The sequence below is a fragment of the Lynx rufus genome, unplaced genomic scaffold (assembly GCF_022079265.1).
Source record: "Lynx rufus isolate CCGP_SWC_20201006 ecotype Redwood Valley unplaced genomic scaffold, mLynRuf1.p SCAF_6, whole genome shotgun sequence".
Classification (NCBI taxonomy): Eukaryota; Metazoa; Chordata; class Mammalia; order Carnivora; family Felidae; genus Lynx; species Lynx rufus.
In genome coordinates, this window is record NW_025814878.1 from 10,813,115 (window position 1) to 10,829,411 (window position 16,297).

Sequence of the window (16,297 nt, forward strand, 5' to 3'; positions counted from 1 at the left end):
CTCTTGCCTTCAGTCTGAGAAAGTCCTTCATTTTGAAGGGCTCATGTGATTAACTGGGCCCACTCAGGTGACCTAGAATAATCTCCCTATCTTAAGGTCAAGGGAGTAGTCACTTTAATTACATCCGCCAGGCCCCTGCATAACAGTACCTAAGTTAACATTTAATTGAGAACCAAGGAACATAAAAGTTGGGGGAAATCTTCAGAATTCTGACTATCACGGTGTATTAAAAATAGTTTTGAACAGGCAAGCCCGGGTGGCTCAGTCGGTTAAGCAGCCGACTTCGGCTCAGGTCATCTTGCAGTCTGTGAGTTGGAGCCCCATGTCTGGCTCTGATTCAGATTCTGTGTCTCCCCCTCTCTCTGCCCCTCCCCTACTTGTGCTCTAGCTCTCTCTCTCTCAAAAATAATAAACATTTAAAAATTAAAAAAAAAAAAAGGCTTGAACATACAAAGCCTAAGAAATATTTTTCCCGGAAAGATCCAACTTGAAAATATCTTTTGGATAAAGTATTCCAATAGGAAGAGAAACACATCCAGGAGATGTAACAAGAGAAATAAGGAGAATGAGTAACCAATTTTACTGAAATTTTAATTTGTTAAAGATGGTTAAAATTTTGTTAAAAAACAATTTTTAATTGTTAATTTGTTAAAGATTACTGTTGCCTTAAAAAAGGGCGGGAAGGGTGAGGGAAATTTATATCACAGAGAAGAAAAAGTATAGCAACAACTCAGAAATGAAAATCTGGGTAATATCAGGGAAATGGGATGGGAGGAAAAACACACAAGAGATGTGAAAACATGCTAAATATTTTGTTTTTTGGGATGAACAAAAGCAATGATAAATAAATAAATGTAAATAAACATTAGTATGGATCAAAAGTTAAAGGTGATGATTCTAAGAAAAATAGAATGTATACTGTTCAAACTAGCAGAAGAAAACTCAGGACAGTAAAAAGAATGCAGATATGGAGAGGGAATTTTTTAAAGCATAATAAATGAAAAATATGACGGCTGAGATAACTCCTCCTGTATTAGTAACCACAATAAAAGGTAAACTATTAAACTCTCCAATTAGAAATTCTCAGGTAAGATTTAGAAAAGAATCCAATGCATATACATTGTCTTCGCGCCTGGGTGGCTCAGTCGGTTAAGCGTCCAACTTGGGCTCAGGTCACTATCTCACAGTTTGTGAGTTCGAGCCCCGCGTTGGGCTCTGTGCTGACAGCTCAGAGCCTGGAGCCTGTTTCACATTCCGTGTCTCCCTCTCTCTCTGCCCCTTCCCTGCTCATGCTGTGTCTCTCTCTGTCTCAAAAATAAACATTAAAAAAAAAGCCACCCTTAAAATGAAAAAGATTAAAAATAGTAAAATGAAAAAGATTCAAAATAAAAGGTCTGATCTGGTTGCAGGCTAGGTCCATTGCAGAGGCAACATTAAAAGCTGAGAGGCTTACAACTGAATGTAAACTAAAAATAAGGAAGATGGTAAATGTTACGTGGTTTGATCACTTTTAACATTTTTTGAATTTTTTTTTAATGCCATTTGTATTCCTCACGCCGTAGGTCCAATGTGGATCAGCACGAAGATTCTGCTCATTAAACAGAACAGCACTGAGAATCTGCAAACTTCAGAGAATCCTTGCCCAATTTTTCCGGACGCGTGCGCGCGCCGAGGTCCAGCCCAGCCAGGGGAGGGAGGGAGCGTGGGGCGGGGCAAAGCCAAGGTTCCGCGCTTCAGGGCAGTAACTCGGCTCTCCCTGCGCTCCAGCCCCGTGCACACGCGGCTCCGCCGCGCTTGGCTCGTCCCGGGGCTCCGGGTCGAGATGGAGCTCATTGCGGCCACCAACTTCGGACTTGGCCTTCTGGTCCTGTTTGTGCTGTCCGACTGCTCCTGCGGGGCGCGAGGCGGAGGTGAGTTCCTGGGCGCGGCGCGCGAGAAGACAGGTGAGTCCGGCCAGAGCTTTGGGACACTGGTCGCGGGGTAGCGCCGCCGCGCCGCCCTCTCACGTCCCCGCCGCGGCCTCCTGTTCGGCTCGGCGGAGTCCGCGGGACGGGTCGCATCCTCCGCGACGGGAAGAGGCGACTTGGGCAACTAAGTGCTGCCTGACGCTGGGGGCGAGGAGCGCAGGGTAGGGAGCGGGGCCGCGGCGGGAGGTCTGCGGGCGCTGCCACCGGGCGCCGGCCGCTTGGGGAGCCTGAGCCCGAGCCCCTGCGGCCCAACTCGGGTTGGACGGACCGCGATCCCACAGGGCCTGGACCCCAGGAAATCCCCGACTCTGGCCGGTCACACAACTCTTACCTCATGGGTTTCCGTCCCCACTGCTGTCATCCCTTGGACGACCCAGCACACGGGGGCAGTAGTTCAAGACACACGCAGCGCCACCGCCCTAATTCGCCAGCCACATCTCAGTTCAGAGTCGGAAACCTCCCGGCAACCAGGCCCTGGACCACCTGCAGCCTCTTACTCCGTGTGACTTTCCCTGCTGCAAGTGGCATTGCCTCGCTTGGACACTGTAAGGGTCTCTTCCCCACCTCCAATGGGGATGTCACAGAGTGCACAGAGCACGTTTTCCTAACACAATACCTCTGCGTCACACCTTCTATAGGGTTATGTGACCTAAGAGGCGGGTTCAGCCACATTCCTTCATCCAGGGATTGTTATGGCCTCTTCCCTGCTACAAGAGCACTGTCGGTTACTTACAGCAGAGACCCGGGAAATATTTAATAGATGCAGAAAATCTTTGCACCGGGCTGGCATTTAAATGAAAATAGAAGAGGGCTCCTTCATAGCCTTGCATTCAGAGAGGTTTTGATGTTGGTACTCCTCTCTCTCACTGCATCCAGGATAAGTACTTTTTAAACATTCTATTTGGAGAGAAGAGAAGGCCGTGTAAGGGTACTGTACTTGAATTTCCTTGCAACCTAGCCCCCTACCCACAAGTAACTCAACTGCAAAGATTTTTCACTCCTGGGACAGAGGTGGGGGATGTGAAAGGACCACATGGTGATGTGGGTACCTGAGCCAAATGGTGTCGCTGTGAACAGGGGCTGGGAGAGGTGTCTTTTCACCCCCTGCCCTGCACCAGCTCAATAACAGGGGCCCCTGAGGACGCTTTCGATCCCTGTGGATGGTGTCAACTCACGCAGTAGGTTTACGCAGTGAAAACGTCCCGGTGGTCTCTGCTCTCCAGAGTACGCTCACCCCTGTAAATGACCACATGACTCTTTGGGGAAGGCCAGCAGGAAGCACTGCTCTTGCTGTTGACCTGAAGGGTCCCTCCTGATTGGAACCTGGCTTCTGCTTCTAGTAAAGAGTTGCAGTTCTGAGAGGCGGCTCCGTTCTGGAACCTGGGCAGAGGATCCAGCGTCTCTGTGGGGTCACCGCTTTCAGCTTCCTCCTCATCCATCTTGGGGATTGGTCTTTGTTTTTATTGTTTAACTCCAGCAGTCTTCGGGTTGGCTGTCCAACTACTTTGCCTTTACAGTCATGTGTTCTGTGAGCCAGAGGGATGGACAGCTTTCTGTGGGTCAGGCCCCTGGCTGCTTTCCAGCGTCTAGGATCATTCTAGGATCGTTTCAATCGTTGCCGCCTCCCTGCTTCGGACAGTTGAGCGCCTATACCTCAAATCTATTATATCAGGACTTCCCACCGCCAATACCACTGGGAGCCTGATTCTGCAACACCGTCCCATTACCGCCACGCTTCTGCCTTCAAAGATAGCCATCACTAAGCTTCTTTTGTTTTAATTTCTTGAGAGAGAGAGAGAGAGAGAGTGTGGGCGCAAATGGGGGAGGGGCAGAGAGAGAAGAGAGACACAGAAGGAGAGAGAAGGAATCCCATGCAGGCTCTGCACTGTCAGTGCAAAGCCCGATGCAGGGCTCGAGCCACAAACTGGGAGATCATGACCTGAGCCAAAGTTGCACACTTAACTGACTGAGCCACCCAGGCGCCCTGCCATGACTAAGCTCCTTCAGGATTTTGGTGCCTTCTCACCATGCACTGTTTTTTGGTTTCTGTTTTTTGACTGTTATTAAAATCCAAGCTAACATAGGGCGTAATAATGGTTTCAGGAGTAGAATGTAGGGATTCATCAATTACATGTAACACCCATGCTTGTCCCAACAGGTGCCCTCCTTAATGCCCACCACCCATTCAGCCCATCCCCCCACCCATTACCCCTCCAGCAACCCTCAGTTTCTTCTCTGTATTTCAGTCTCTTATGGTTTGCCTCCCTCTCTGTTTGTATCTTATTTTTCGTTCCCTTCCCCTATGTTCATCTGCTGTGTTTCTTAACCTTCCACATATGCGTGAAATCATATGATATTTCTTTCTGTGACTTATTTTGCTTAGCATGATATGCTCTAGTTCCATCCACATGGCTGCAAATGGCAAGATTTCATTCCTTTTGATCACCAAGTAATATTCCATTTATTTGTAAAGTATATACATTTATATATATTTATACATTTATATATAAATGTATAGTGTATTTATACTAGATCTTCTTTATCCGTTTGTCACTCGATGGACATCTGGCCCATTCCATAATTTGGCTATTGTGGATAGTGCTGCTAAAACACTGGGGTGCATGTGCCCCTTAAAATCAGCATTTTGGTATCCTTTGGAGCGGTACCTAGTAGTGCAACTAAGGGGTCATAGGCTAGTTATACTTTTAATTTTTTGAGGAACTTCCATATTGTTTTCCCTACTGGCTGCACCAGTTTGCAGTCCCAGCAGCAGTGAAAAAGGCTTTACCTTCCTCCACATCCTTGCCAATAGCTGATGTTTCCCCAGTTGATGATTTTCGCCATTCTCACTGGTGTGAGGTGGTGTCTCATTGTGGTTTTGACTTGTACTTCCCTGATGATGTGTGACGTTGAGCATCTTTTCATGTGCCTGTTGGCCATCTGGATGACTTCTTTGGAAAAGTGTCTGTTCGTGTCTTTTACCTCTTTCTTCACTGGATTATTTGTTTCTTGGGTGTTGAGTTTGGTAAGTTCTTGATAGATTTCGGATAGTAACCCTTTATCGGATATCTCATTTGCAAATTTCTTCTCTCGTTCCGTCCATGGACTTTTAGTTTTGTCGAATGTGCGGAAGGAAACAGACCTCGTCTTGATTAGGTCCCAACAGTTCATGTTTGCTTTTGTGTTCCTTGCCTCCAGAGACATGTCAGGTAAGAAGTTTTTGCAGCCGAGGTCAAAGAGATTGGAGCCTGTTTTCTCCTCTAGGATTTGGATGGTTTCCTGTCCCACATTTAGGTGGTTTTTTTTAATCCATTTTGAGTTTATTTTGTGTATGATGTAAGAAAGTGGCCCGGGTTCGTTCTTCTGCACGGGCTGTCCAGTTTTCCTAACACCATTTGCTGAAGAGACTTAATTGCCACTGGATAGTCTTCCCTGCTTTGTCAAAGATTAGTTGGCCGTATGTTTGTGGGTCTGTTTCTGGGTTTTCTGTCCCGTTCCTTTGATCTGTGTGTCTGTTTTTGTGCCCGTACCATACTGTCTTGATGATTACAGCTTTGTAAGCCAGCTTAGAGTCTGGAATTGTGATGCCTCCAGCTTTGGTGTTCCCTTTCAACAGTGCTTTGGATATTCGGGTCATTTCTGGTTCCCTGCAAATTTTGGAATTGTTTGTTCTAGCTCTGTGAAGAATGCTGGTGTCCGTTTGATAGGGATTGCATTGAATATGCAGGTGGCTTTGGGTGGTGTTGACATTATAACAATATTTCCTCTTTCAATCCACGAGCATGGGATGTTTTTCTACTTCTTTGTCCTCTTGAATTTCTTTCCGAGATTTCTGTACTTCGCAGCATATAGATCTTTCACCTCTTTGGTGAATTCATTCCTAGGTATTTTATGGTTTTCAGTACCATGGGGTTGATTCCTCGATTGCTCTTTCTGCTGCTTCATTATTGGTGTAGACAAACGCCACAGATTTCTGTACATTGACTTACATCCTGCAACTTTGCTGAATTCATGTATCAGTCGTAGCAGGTTTTTGGTGGAGTCTTTTGGGTTTTCCACAGAGAGTATCATGTCATCTAGGAAGCATGAAAGTTTGACTTCTTCCTTGCTGATTTGAATGCCTTTGATTTCTTTTTGTTGTCTGATTGTTGAGGCTAGGACTTCCAACGCTATGTTGAACAACGGTGGTGACAGCGGGCATCCCTGTCATGTTCCTGACCTTAGGGGGAAAGCTCTCAGTTTTTCCCCCTTGAGGATGATATCAGCGGTGGGTGTTTCCTACCTGGCCTTTGTGATCTTGGGGTATGTTCCTTCTATCCGTCCTTTCTTGTGGGTTTTCATCAAGAAGGATACTGTATCTTGTCAAATGCTTTTTCTGTATCTGTTGAGAGGATCGTGTTCTTGTTCTTTCTTTAATTAATGTGAGGTACCATGTTGATTGATTTGTGGCTATTGAAGCAGCCTTGCATCCCAGGAATAAATTCCACTTGATCGTGGCGAGTACTTCTTTTAATGGATTGTTGGCATGGGTTGGCTAGTAACTTGTTGAGAATTTTTGCATCCATGTTCATCGGGGAAATGGCTCTGTAGTTCTCCTTCTCAGTGGGACCATGCATTTTTTATGAGTTTCATTGAGAGTCCTCCAGACCGCTCCGTGAGCATAGTTGATGGGCATATTTTTGGTTTTGTTTCGGCATTTCTTACTACATTTGTTCTGTCATATGCACTTCTCCGGGCCTTTTTAATCCCTTACCACTATCTGTCATGGAATTCCTGATATTCTAGTCTGTGCCGTGTGGACCATCCTTCTTTCCAAGCCTCCAAGGCCCATCCTAATGGTAGATGATCACCATGACCAGGCCTGTGCTAAATGCTGGGACCCAGGATTGCAAATCTCTCTTCTCTGACTTTGGATTCTGTCCTCACCCTTCCCTGCCCTGACTCAGCTCCTCAGGAGTAGGCCCCTTCACGGTCTCTCATATTATTAAAAAATTTTTTTAATGTTTGTTTTTATTTAATAATTTAATTTTATAATAATTTTATTTAAGAATTATTTTATTTAATAATTTAATGTTTAATGTTTGTTTATTTTTGAGAGAGAGAGAGAGAGAGAGAGAGAGAGAGAGAGACAGAGCATGAGTGGAGGAGGGGCAGAGAGAGGGAGACACAGAATCCGAAGCAGGCTCCAGGCTCTGGGCTGTCAGCACTGAGCCCGACGCGGGGCTCGAACTCACGAGCCGTGAGATCATGACCCGAGCTGAAGTCGGACGCTCCGCTGACTGAGCCACCCCGGCGCCCCTCATCTTCTGAGAGACACTGGGATAGATCCTGACCGTCAGCCGGCATGTAGACCTCTTCTTCCCATGGCCAGCGTAGCACGTGCCTGAATTGATTAAAGACTGAGTGACGCTGGATATCAGCCTGGTAGACACAGGGGACATGTCCCTGGCTGTATGGTTTCTGGTCAGGCAGAGGAATCCCGATCCTTGGTCCTTTTCCAAGAAGGGAAGTGCGCCAGCCTTCAATGGTTAGGGGCGAGGGGCTGTGCAGGGGCCGCCTTTGCTCTGCTAGGCCAGCCCTGCAGAGATACAATGACTGTCACATGGATGGGAGAGGCACGCCTCTGGGTCTGTTCTTCCAACCCCAACCCTAACTTACGTTTTCATTTGCAGATGCTCTTTCTCCTGCCTTTGAATTCCCCATCACACCAAAGCCCAATCCCGGAGAACCATGGTGTGAGATTCGAGGCACGGTCAATGGAAACACGTTTCTGTATTACGCCTGTGGGAACAAGAAGGTCGAAGTCTTTGGTCCTCTGGGGAGGAATGTGAATGACATAGTGTTTTGGGAGAGACAGACCGAAACTCTGAAAGACCTGGCAGAAGAGCTCAAGAAGAAACTACTTGACTGGAAAGCAGCGGATTTTACACCCAGTGGTAAGTCGGAAAGGCCCAGGGCCGAAGTAGAACAGTTTGTAGGGCCAGGGACCTATTGTGTTCACGTACAACTTAGACATGGGTCCCACACACGTGGCCCAGCAGCCAGGGCAGTGAAGAGGGACAGAACAGGACCAAGAAGGGTGAAGGGGAGCCGAGGAGTGGACAGCGGGTGGGACAAGGGATCGGTCAAGACCAGAGGCTGACCTCATGCCCATGGTGGGGGTGGGGGACAGACTCTCTCTCCCTGCAGGGCAGGATGGTGTGTGTGCGTGGGGACAACGGACGCACCAGCGGATCCTGGGAGTTTCACATCAATGAACACATATCCTACTTCTTTAACTCAGAGAGTGGAAATTGGACACTTCGTCCTAGAGGCCGACAGATAAAGGCCTCATGGGAGAGTGACAGAGATTTGACCAATTCCCTCATGAAGATCTCAGTTGGAGATTGTAACAAGTGGCTTGAGCGAATATTGATGCACTGGGATGAACTGTGGGAGACAACAGGTAACTCAGAAGACTGGATGAAGTTGTTCTCTTGAAATCGGGCTTACCTTCTCCACTGTAGTGTGTGTGCGTGTGTGTGTGAGAGAGAGAGAGAGAGAGAGAGACAGAAAGAAACAGAGCCAGAGAAGGTGATCCATCCATGGTGAATTTCTTTTGGGGAGAGTAATGGCCACATTATGTTCTAGCGTCCTTCCTTTCCCTTCTCAACTCCTGAAATCTCTTCCTTGCTGCATGTCCTTTAGTTTTCTGGGATTTCTTGGATTCCCTCCTGGCCCCAAACATGAGGGTGTCAGTCTGATTCCAGAGATTCCTTCTCGCTCTTCCCTTTCCTGAGAATCATTGATCTTCTCATCTCATCTTGTCTCTGGCGGGGGATCATTCCTGGCCACGTGCACTGTTAGCTCCAGAGAGGGGGTCAACTGTCACCACCCTCGTGCTCCGTGACCACCTCTTCTGCCACAGCAGGAGTGACCAGTTATGTTGGAACCCGTGCTTCCCCCTTTAGCTGTGCGAGGTCCTTCGGGACAGGTCCCGTGTCTTTCCTCGGTTCCCGCCCCAGAACCTGTCACAGCAGCTGCCACGATGTAGAGTGACAGAAAGCATCTGCAGCGTGGGATCATCTGCGGCAGGAGGAGCGGAGGGGGTATCTCTTCCGATTTAAGTCTGAAACAGGATTTGGGGTCTGAAACCCTCTTGTGTTTCCATTTCAGCCCCGCCAGGCACGCAGCAAGTCACGGCCCAGTCCGGGGCCACGGCCCTCAGACCCGTCACCTGGATCCTCCCTGTGATTCTCAGCCGCTTAATCATAACTCTCATCCAGGTAGAGTCTTTTAGAGTGACAGGTACTGAGAGCAGATGGAGCGGGAAGGGAGGGGCAACTGGCCTGGTGTGAGGACAGGGACAGGTGACTCCCCCGCCCGACCCTGCCCACTCACTGAACCTTGTCATCACAGAAGTGAGACGAGGTGATGAGTTCCCCTGTCAGTTGTTAGCAGTAACGTGGACAAGCTCAGCCCTGAGTTGTCATAAGGCCTCACTGTTAAGGCCGCTGGGAAAGGGGAGGGGCCCCCCACTGCATAAGGCCTGTTGACGCTAAGGAGATGTAGCAAGGTCAGGCCCGACTCAGACCTGATTCTAGATTGAAGAGAGTCAATTTGGCCCAGTGCGGGTGGTGTGCGGGGAGAGGGACACACCGCTTGGGCAGTACTCACATTGGAGCACGAGAGGCGTGGTGGCTCCACGTGATGTCTCAGGAAAGGGGACTCCATCCAGGGGCCTACGAGGAGAGGCACCAGTGTCTGTTCCGGGGGAGGGAGTGGGAAGGCCGGGCAGAGGCAACTGGAAAGCCTGGAGTTGCGTGCTGTGTTCCCCCAGACAGTGGCTTGGGTCTTAGCATGTGAGGCAGAAAGTGAACAGTGGAGACTGTGCGTGGCAAGATGTAGAAGCGTGGGGAATCCGGCTCAGGCTGCTGCAGGCACTGGCAGCTCGCTTCCTGTAGACCTCAGATCCAGAGCCGCTGAGCACCCCTGCTTGGAGCAGAGCTGACCCGGGAGACGGGGGGACAGAGCGGGCCTGGGAGATGGGGGGGCAGAGCTGACCCGGGAGATGGGGGGGCAGAGCTGACCCGGGAGATGGGGGGGGGAGAGCTGACCCGGGAGATGGGGGGGGAGAGCTGGCCCGGGAGATGGGGGGGCAGAGCTGACCCGGGAGATGGGGGGGCAGAGCTGACCCAGGAGATGGGGGAGCAGAGCTGACCCGGGAGACGGGGGGGCAGAGCTGACCTGGGAGACGGGGGGACAGAGTGGGCCCGGGAGACGGGGGGGCAGAGCTGACCCGGGAGACGGGGGGACAGAGCTGGCCCGGGAGATGGGAGGGCAGAGCTGACCCGGGAGATGGGGGGGCAGAGCTGACCCGGGAGATGGGGGAGCAGAGCTGACCCGGGAGATGGGGGGGCAGAGCTGACCTGGGAGACGGGGGGACAGAGCTGGCCCGGGAGATGGGAGGGCAGAGCTGACCCGGGAGACGGGGGGGCAGAGTGGGCCCGGGAGATGGGGGGGCAGAGCTGACCCAGGAGATGGGGGAGCAGAGCTGATCTCGCAGACGGGGGAGCAGAGCTGACCCAGGAGATGGGGGGGCAGAGCTGACCCGCGAGATGGGGGGGGAGAGCTGACCCGGGAGACGGGGGGACAGAGCTGACCCGGGAGATGGGGGGGCAGAGCTGACCCAGGAGATGGGGAGCAGAGCTGACCCGGGAGATGGAGGGGCAGAGCTGACCCGGGAGATGGAGGGGCAGAGCTGACCCGGGAGATGGGGGAGCAGAGCTGACCCGGGAGATGGGGGGCAGAGCTGACCCAGGAGATGGGGGAGCAGAGCTGACCCGGGAGATGGAGGGGCAGAGCTGACCCGCAAGATGGGAGGGCAGAGCTGACCCGGGAGATGGGGGGGCAGAGCTGACCCGGGAGATGGGGGAGCAGTCCGTCCCTGCCTCTATGGCCTTCACACCCATCGCCTCAGGTTATCACCATGATCACTCTGGCCATCCCCACATGGAAACCCGAACACGTCCTTGCCTGGTGTCTAGGCGGGCAGCCGGTATTGTGGGCACAATGGGGGGGGGACATAGGGGACCAGTGGTCCCTGACTGCTGGGGAGGTCTTAGCCTGGTAGCAGGATGGGGAGACCCCCAGACTCTCATTCTGCTCGATCCACAGACACCTTTTCCCATTCAAGGAGAAACTAGACTAAGACCTCCTACTCTACACAGTCCCCATGTAGAAAAATGAATTCCAAGTGACCATCGTTCCTCACGGTCCTAAGGCTGTGGGAAAGTGGATGAAGCCTGTACTAGTGTGCTGAACCTGTCTCTACTCAAGAGCATAGGGAATAGAGCAAACTCTGTGATTTAACAGATATTTAGGAAATTAGTTCTGGGCAGATTCACTAGGAGCATATTCAGGAAAGGCAACGCTGTGTCGTTTGGAGGACGAGACACTCAAGGGAGGGTATTATGCTAAGTGAAATTAGAGAAAGACAAAAATCATAGGACTTCACTCATATGAGGACTTCAAGAGACAAAACAGATGAACATAAGGGAAGGGAAATAAAAATAATATAAAAACAGGGAGGGGGACAAAACAGAAGAGACTCATAAATATGGAGAACAAACTGAGGGTTATGGGAGGGGTTGTGGGAGGGGGGATGGGCTAAATGGGTAAGGGGGCACTAAGGAATCTACTCCTGAAATCATTGTTGCACTATATGCTAACTAATTTGGATGTAAATTTAAAAACAAAATTCAAGAAAAAGATGCATGCTATGACTTCAGTCTTCTTGAATTTGTTGAGTCTTGATTTGTGGGCTAATAAGTTATCTATTCTGGAGAATGTTCCATGTGTACTTGAAAAGAATGTGCATTCTGCTGTTTTAGGATGGAGTGTTCTGAATATACTATTAAATACATCTGGTGCAGCGTCATTCAAAGCCATCATTTCTTCATTCATTTTCTGTTTAGATGACCTGTCACTTGATGTGAGTAGGGTGTTAAAGTCCCCTACTATTATTCTGTTATTATCTAATAGTTCTTTAATATTTGTTATTAACTGTTTTATGTATTTGTGTGCACCCATTGGGGTGCATAAATGTTTACAATTGTTATATCTCCTTGTTGGATTGTCCCCTTTATGATATTATATGTAATTATATATAATCAATATATATTTATATTAGTATTATATAAATATGTTTATTAATATCATTATCATATTCCTTCTTTTTTTCTTATTATTTTTCTTTTTTTTAATGTTTATTTATTTTTGAGAGCGAGAAGACAGAGTGTAAGTGGACAAGGGGCAAAGAGAGAGAGAGACAAAGAATCCGAAGCAGGCTCTAGGCTCTGAGCTGTCAGCACAGAGCCTGATGCGAGGCTTGAACCCAAGAACGGTGATCATGACCTGAGCTGAAGTCGGACGCTTAACCGACTGAGCCACCCAGGCGCCCTGCAAGTGCACAAGTCTTAATTCAATCTGGATGAACGGCAGTTAGCTATCTTATCATCTATGTTTTCTAGCAGATTTTTTGCCCTTGCAGCCAGACTTGCAGGCAAGCAGTGGGGAAAAGTTTGGGGCACCTGAGGGAAGAATTTATATTGCCATGTTTCCTTACCAGTGAGGTGCCAAACCCATCTATACTATGATCTGATTTCACCTTCTACCTGACATTTCCACATGTTAGCTTTAGCCTACTTTAGCACCTTCACTTTCATACTGTCTCAATCATGCAGCCATTAAACCAACATTTAAATAACTTAAAATCGGGGCACCTGGGTGGCTCAGTCGGTTAAGCATCTGACTTCGGCGTATGTCATGATCTCAGTTTGTGCATTCCAGCACCACGTCGGGCTCAGCTGCTGACAGTGTGGAGTCAGCTTGGGGATTCTCTTTTGCGCTCTCTGTGCCCCTCCCCCACTCACGCTTTTTCTCTCTCTCAAAATAAATGCATAAACTTAATAAATGAATACATAAATCTAGATATTGATTCATAAATAACTAACTTAAAATTCACAATTCACACCAATGTGGTGATGAAGGGGAAAGTCTTCACCTCTTGAATCTGATAGAGTTCTGAATCTTGGTTAGGGCTCTATTTCCACCTACCCCAAGAGACTCCAGTGACAGAGATGTTAAGGGGGGCTGCCCATCCTTCACAGCAAGAGAGACCCCAGCCCTGGCCTTCAGGGCAGGCAGGGCTAACACCTGAATTAGGAGACCAGGGGGGGCACCCTCAGCAGGAGCAAGCACTGGATTATTGCATCATCTCCCACTAATGTCTTATTTCATTCCTACTTGAGTTTAGGAAACCACCCAGCCAATGACTCATAGTGGTTTTTTGTTTTTGATTCATAGTTCTATGCAGACATTCCTCCCTAGTTGTGAGTGTATGACCAAGAGCCACTGGCTCTCCTGGGCTTTTGTATGCTGGCCCACACTGCAGCTTTTGGAGTCGGCAGCCTCCCTAGTCACATGAGCCAAGCCCTTCTTATCTGTCTGTCTACACCTCATACTGGTTCTATTTGTCAGGGGAGCTCTGACTGAAATAGGAGGGTAAGGAAGACTGAATGGAAGGTAGTATTTGTGCCCCCCTTTCCTGAGTTCCAGGCTGTTGGCCCACGTAATCCAGAACACCTGACCGAGGAATGTGCCAGAACACAAAGCCTAGAGGCATGATGGTGAGGACCTCAGGGTATTTATTTGTTGGAGGGTAAGAAATGGGATGGGAGGCTGTGAGGGAAATCCCTTGGCAGCCATGAGTTTGGAGCAGGAAAGTATTTGGGCACACGCACGTACACACATACACACACGCACATACATACACGTGCATGCATGCACACATGCACCCCCCCCTTCCCCCCCCCCCCCCACACACATACACGGCTTGGAGGGCGATCTCACTGCAAAAGAGCTGATTCAGTTGCCTGCCCTCTCCTGCACCAAAGTGAGGGTCAGGCTCCATAGAGATCAGTGTGCACAGCTCCGATCCGGAACTTAGCGGCTTTCCTGTCCATGAGGCCCTGGGCTGGCCATGCTGAGGACGTGGAGGAGACAGAAGCTGCCGAAGGCCGGAGCACAGAGTCCGAAGGGGACAAAGAGGGAGGACCCGCCTTGAAAAAATGACCAGGCTGTGTTCCGAGTCACTTACCTTGTCACATCAAATTCTGAAACACGAGTGTTTCTTAAATTCCCATTTTTTGTAACGATAAAAATTTTTGAAACAGGCCTGAACTATAAAGAAGTTGCAAGTCCTGTACAGACGCTTCTCTTCCTGAACCGTATGACAGTAAGCGGTCACACCAATGTCCTCCCAGTTTTCGTGATGTACTTTGGGATGTATTTCCCACCCACCGGGACATTCTCCCGCATCACCACGGATCATCCCATACTGAGTCAGGGCCCCTGACCACCGCCTCGTCCTCAGACTCTGCTTCAAGTTCCAACAGTGTCCATCATGGTCACAGACAGGGATGGACTTAGGCATTTTCCATTTCCTGGGTGTGCTGAAAATGGGGGTTACAGAGTTTTATGTGCCTTTTTGGTTGATTGCTTTAATTTTTACACGTAGGTAGAGAGATTTAGATTCACGAGGCCACTGTTAGGGGATGTCAGCCAGATGTCCTCAAATATACATTTGAAAGCTGTGTTCCCCTGGTGTTCGGGTCCGTCTTTGTATCACTTTGGAAAGTACTTCCGATTATTTAGTCTTAAGCAGAGAAAACAAATCTCTTAACATGGTGTATATGTTGTACTTCACTCGGATATCATATTGCTAATGGTTGCTACGGCACGTAACACCGCAGCGAAAACACATACATCTCCACGCTTTTTGGTCTCCGTGTTTTCCAGCCTGGAAGGAACACTGGGATCGCCGTGCAGTGGGCTGAACATCAACTACTGTCTGGACGTGGTGAAATAGAGGGCAAATGAGTGATTCCATTTATACTCCTACCAATACCTAAGAGAACTCGTGTTAGTCTATTTCCTGTCCACCACTTGCTATAGATATATTTAGGATGTCAAAAAGTAAACCAATAATAAAATAAAATTTTGTCCGTTTGATGCCTATGTGGGGCCTCCCATTGTTATTTGTGTTATCGTGATTATTGAGGATGTGTTCAATGATTTCATAGGCTTATTTATCATCTGGAACTTGCTCTAAGCCCTTGCACAACTCTTAGAATGACTTATGTATCCGTAGGAGCTCTTTATATATTCTGGATACCAATCCTTTGCTCATGGAAGAATAACTTAATTTTTAGAAGCAGATCTGTTTCTGCCAGGAAGATTCACTGTGCACTGAAGGAGGTGACTCAGCGGGGAGAGACGACAGGAGAGTCACTCCTGTAGATGGGGGATCAGGGGAAATCAGAAAGATTCTCGATTACTTCATATTCAAATGTTTGTTTGCAGTTGGCATGTTGGATTTGCATTGTTTGCACTGAGACCCACAGATGGCTCCTTGAAATGTGATTTTGGAGTGAGCCTTAAAGTCTCTGCTTCCACAAGAAATCTAGCAGAATCACCAGTTATATTTACCCCACAAAGTGAGGAAGAGCAAGGAGTTCTTTATGGGATAAAACACAAATTCCGAGTTAACTACCATTTTTATTACAGTGATATTTTATTTAAATATATTTACATAGAAATTACTGAAGAGAACTATCACATATATATTGTTCTCTTTAGACGTCAATGAGGTCATTTATCAGAAAAAAATCCCTGAGTTTCCATAACTTCAAATGATATTTTTTGGCACAAGTGTCTGCAAGAACAAGGCCAAAGTGCATAGAAGAATCTGATATTCCACAACCAAAGGACGAGATGGAAAACGTTCTCTTTGTTGAGATTCCTTAGTCAAGCATTTAAACATTTCAGAGCAAGAATTCCATCACTTTGGGGCGCCTGGGTGGTTCAGTCAGTTAAGTGTCCGACTCTGGCTCAGGTCATGATCTTAGGGTTCGTGAGTTCCAGCCCCACGTCGGGCTCTCTGCTGTCAGCGTGGAGGCTGCCTCAGATCCTCTCTCTCCCTCTGTCTCTCTGCCCCTCCCCCGTGCATGCTCTCACTCACAAGTAAAGAAACATTTGAAAATAAATAAAATAATTCTATCACTTAGTATCAAAAGAAAATGAAATAACATACTAAGAAAAGTGCTAAATAAAAGTGCATTCCCCAAATGCATGAATGGACATGGATGTTACATGTGCTGCACCATGTGGTCTGATTTCTCTGGATTCTTTTTGGTTTTTTCATTTTTTTTTAAAAACATTTATTTATTTTTGAGACAGAGAGAGACAGAGCATGAGCGGGGGAGGGTCAGAGAGAGAGGGAGACACAG

General features: G+C 48.3%; 1 protein-coding gene across 1 annotated transcript; it reads left to right on the plus strand.

Annotated features, from left to right (window-relative positions):
- Positions 1-7,406: 7,406 nt before the first annotated feature.
- On the plus strand, positions 7,407-14,877 carry LOC124528565 (UL16-binding protein 1-like). The gene is made up of 6 exons (XM_047102236.1): positions 7,407-7,494; positions 7,640-7,903; positions 8,140-8,412; positions 9,123-9,232; positions 10,927-11,009; positions 14,808-14,877. The coding sequence occupies exons 1-6, from the start codon at positions 7,407-7,409 to the stop codon at positions 14,875-14,877; spliced, it is 888 nt and encodes a 295-aa protein (XP_046958192.1).
- Positions 14,878-16,297: the final 1,420 nt, after the last annotated feature.

Coding starts and splice junctions, on each gene's coding strand:
- LOC124528565 (XM_047102236.1), top strand. CDS start 7,407: ATGTCCCTGGCTGTATGGTTTCTGGTCAGGCAGAGGAATCCCGATCCT. Junction 7,904..8,139: donor AGCGGATTTTACACCCAGTG/GTAAGTCGGAAA, acceptor GGTGGGGGACAG/ACTCTCTCTCCCTGCAGGGC. Junction 11,010..14,807: donor CTAGGCGGGCAGCCGGTATT/GTGGGCACAATG, acceptor CGTGTTTTCCAG/CCTGGAAGGAACACTGGGAT.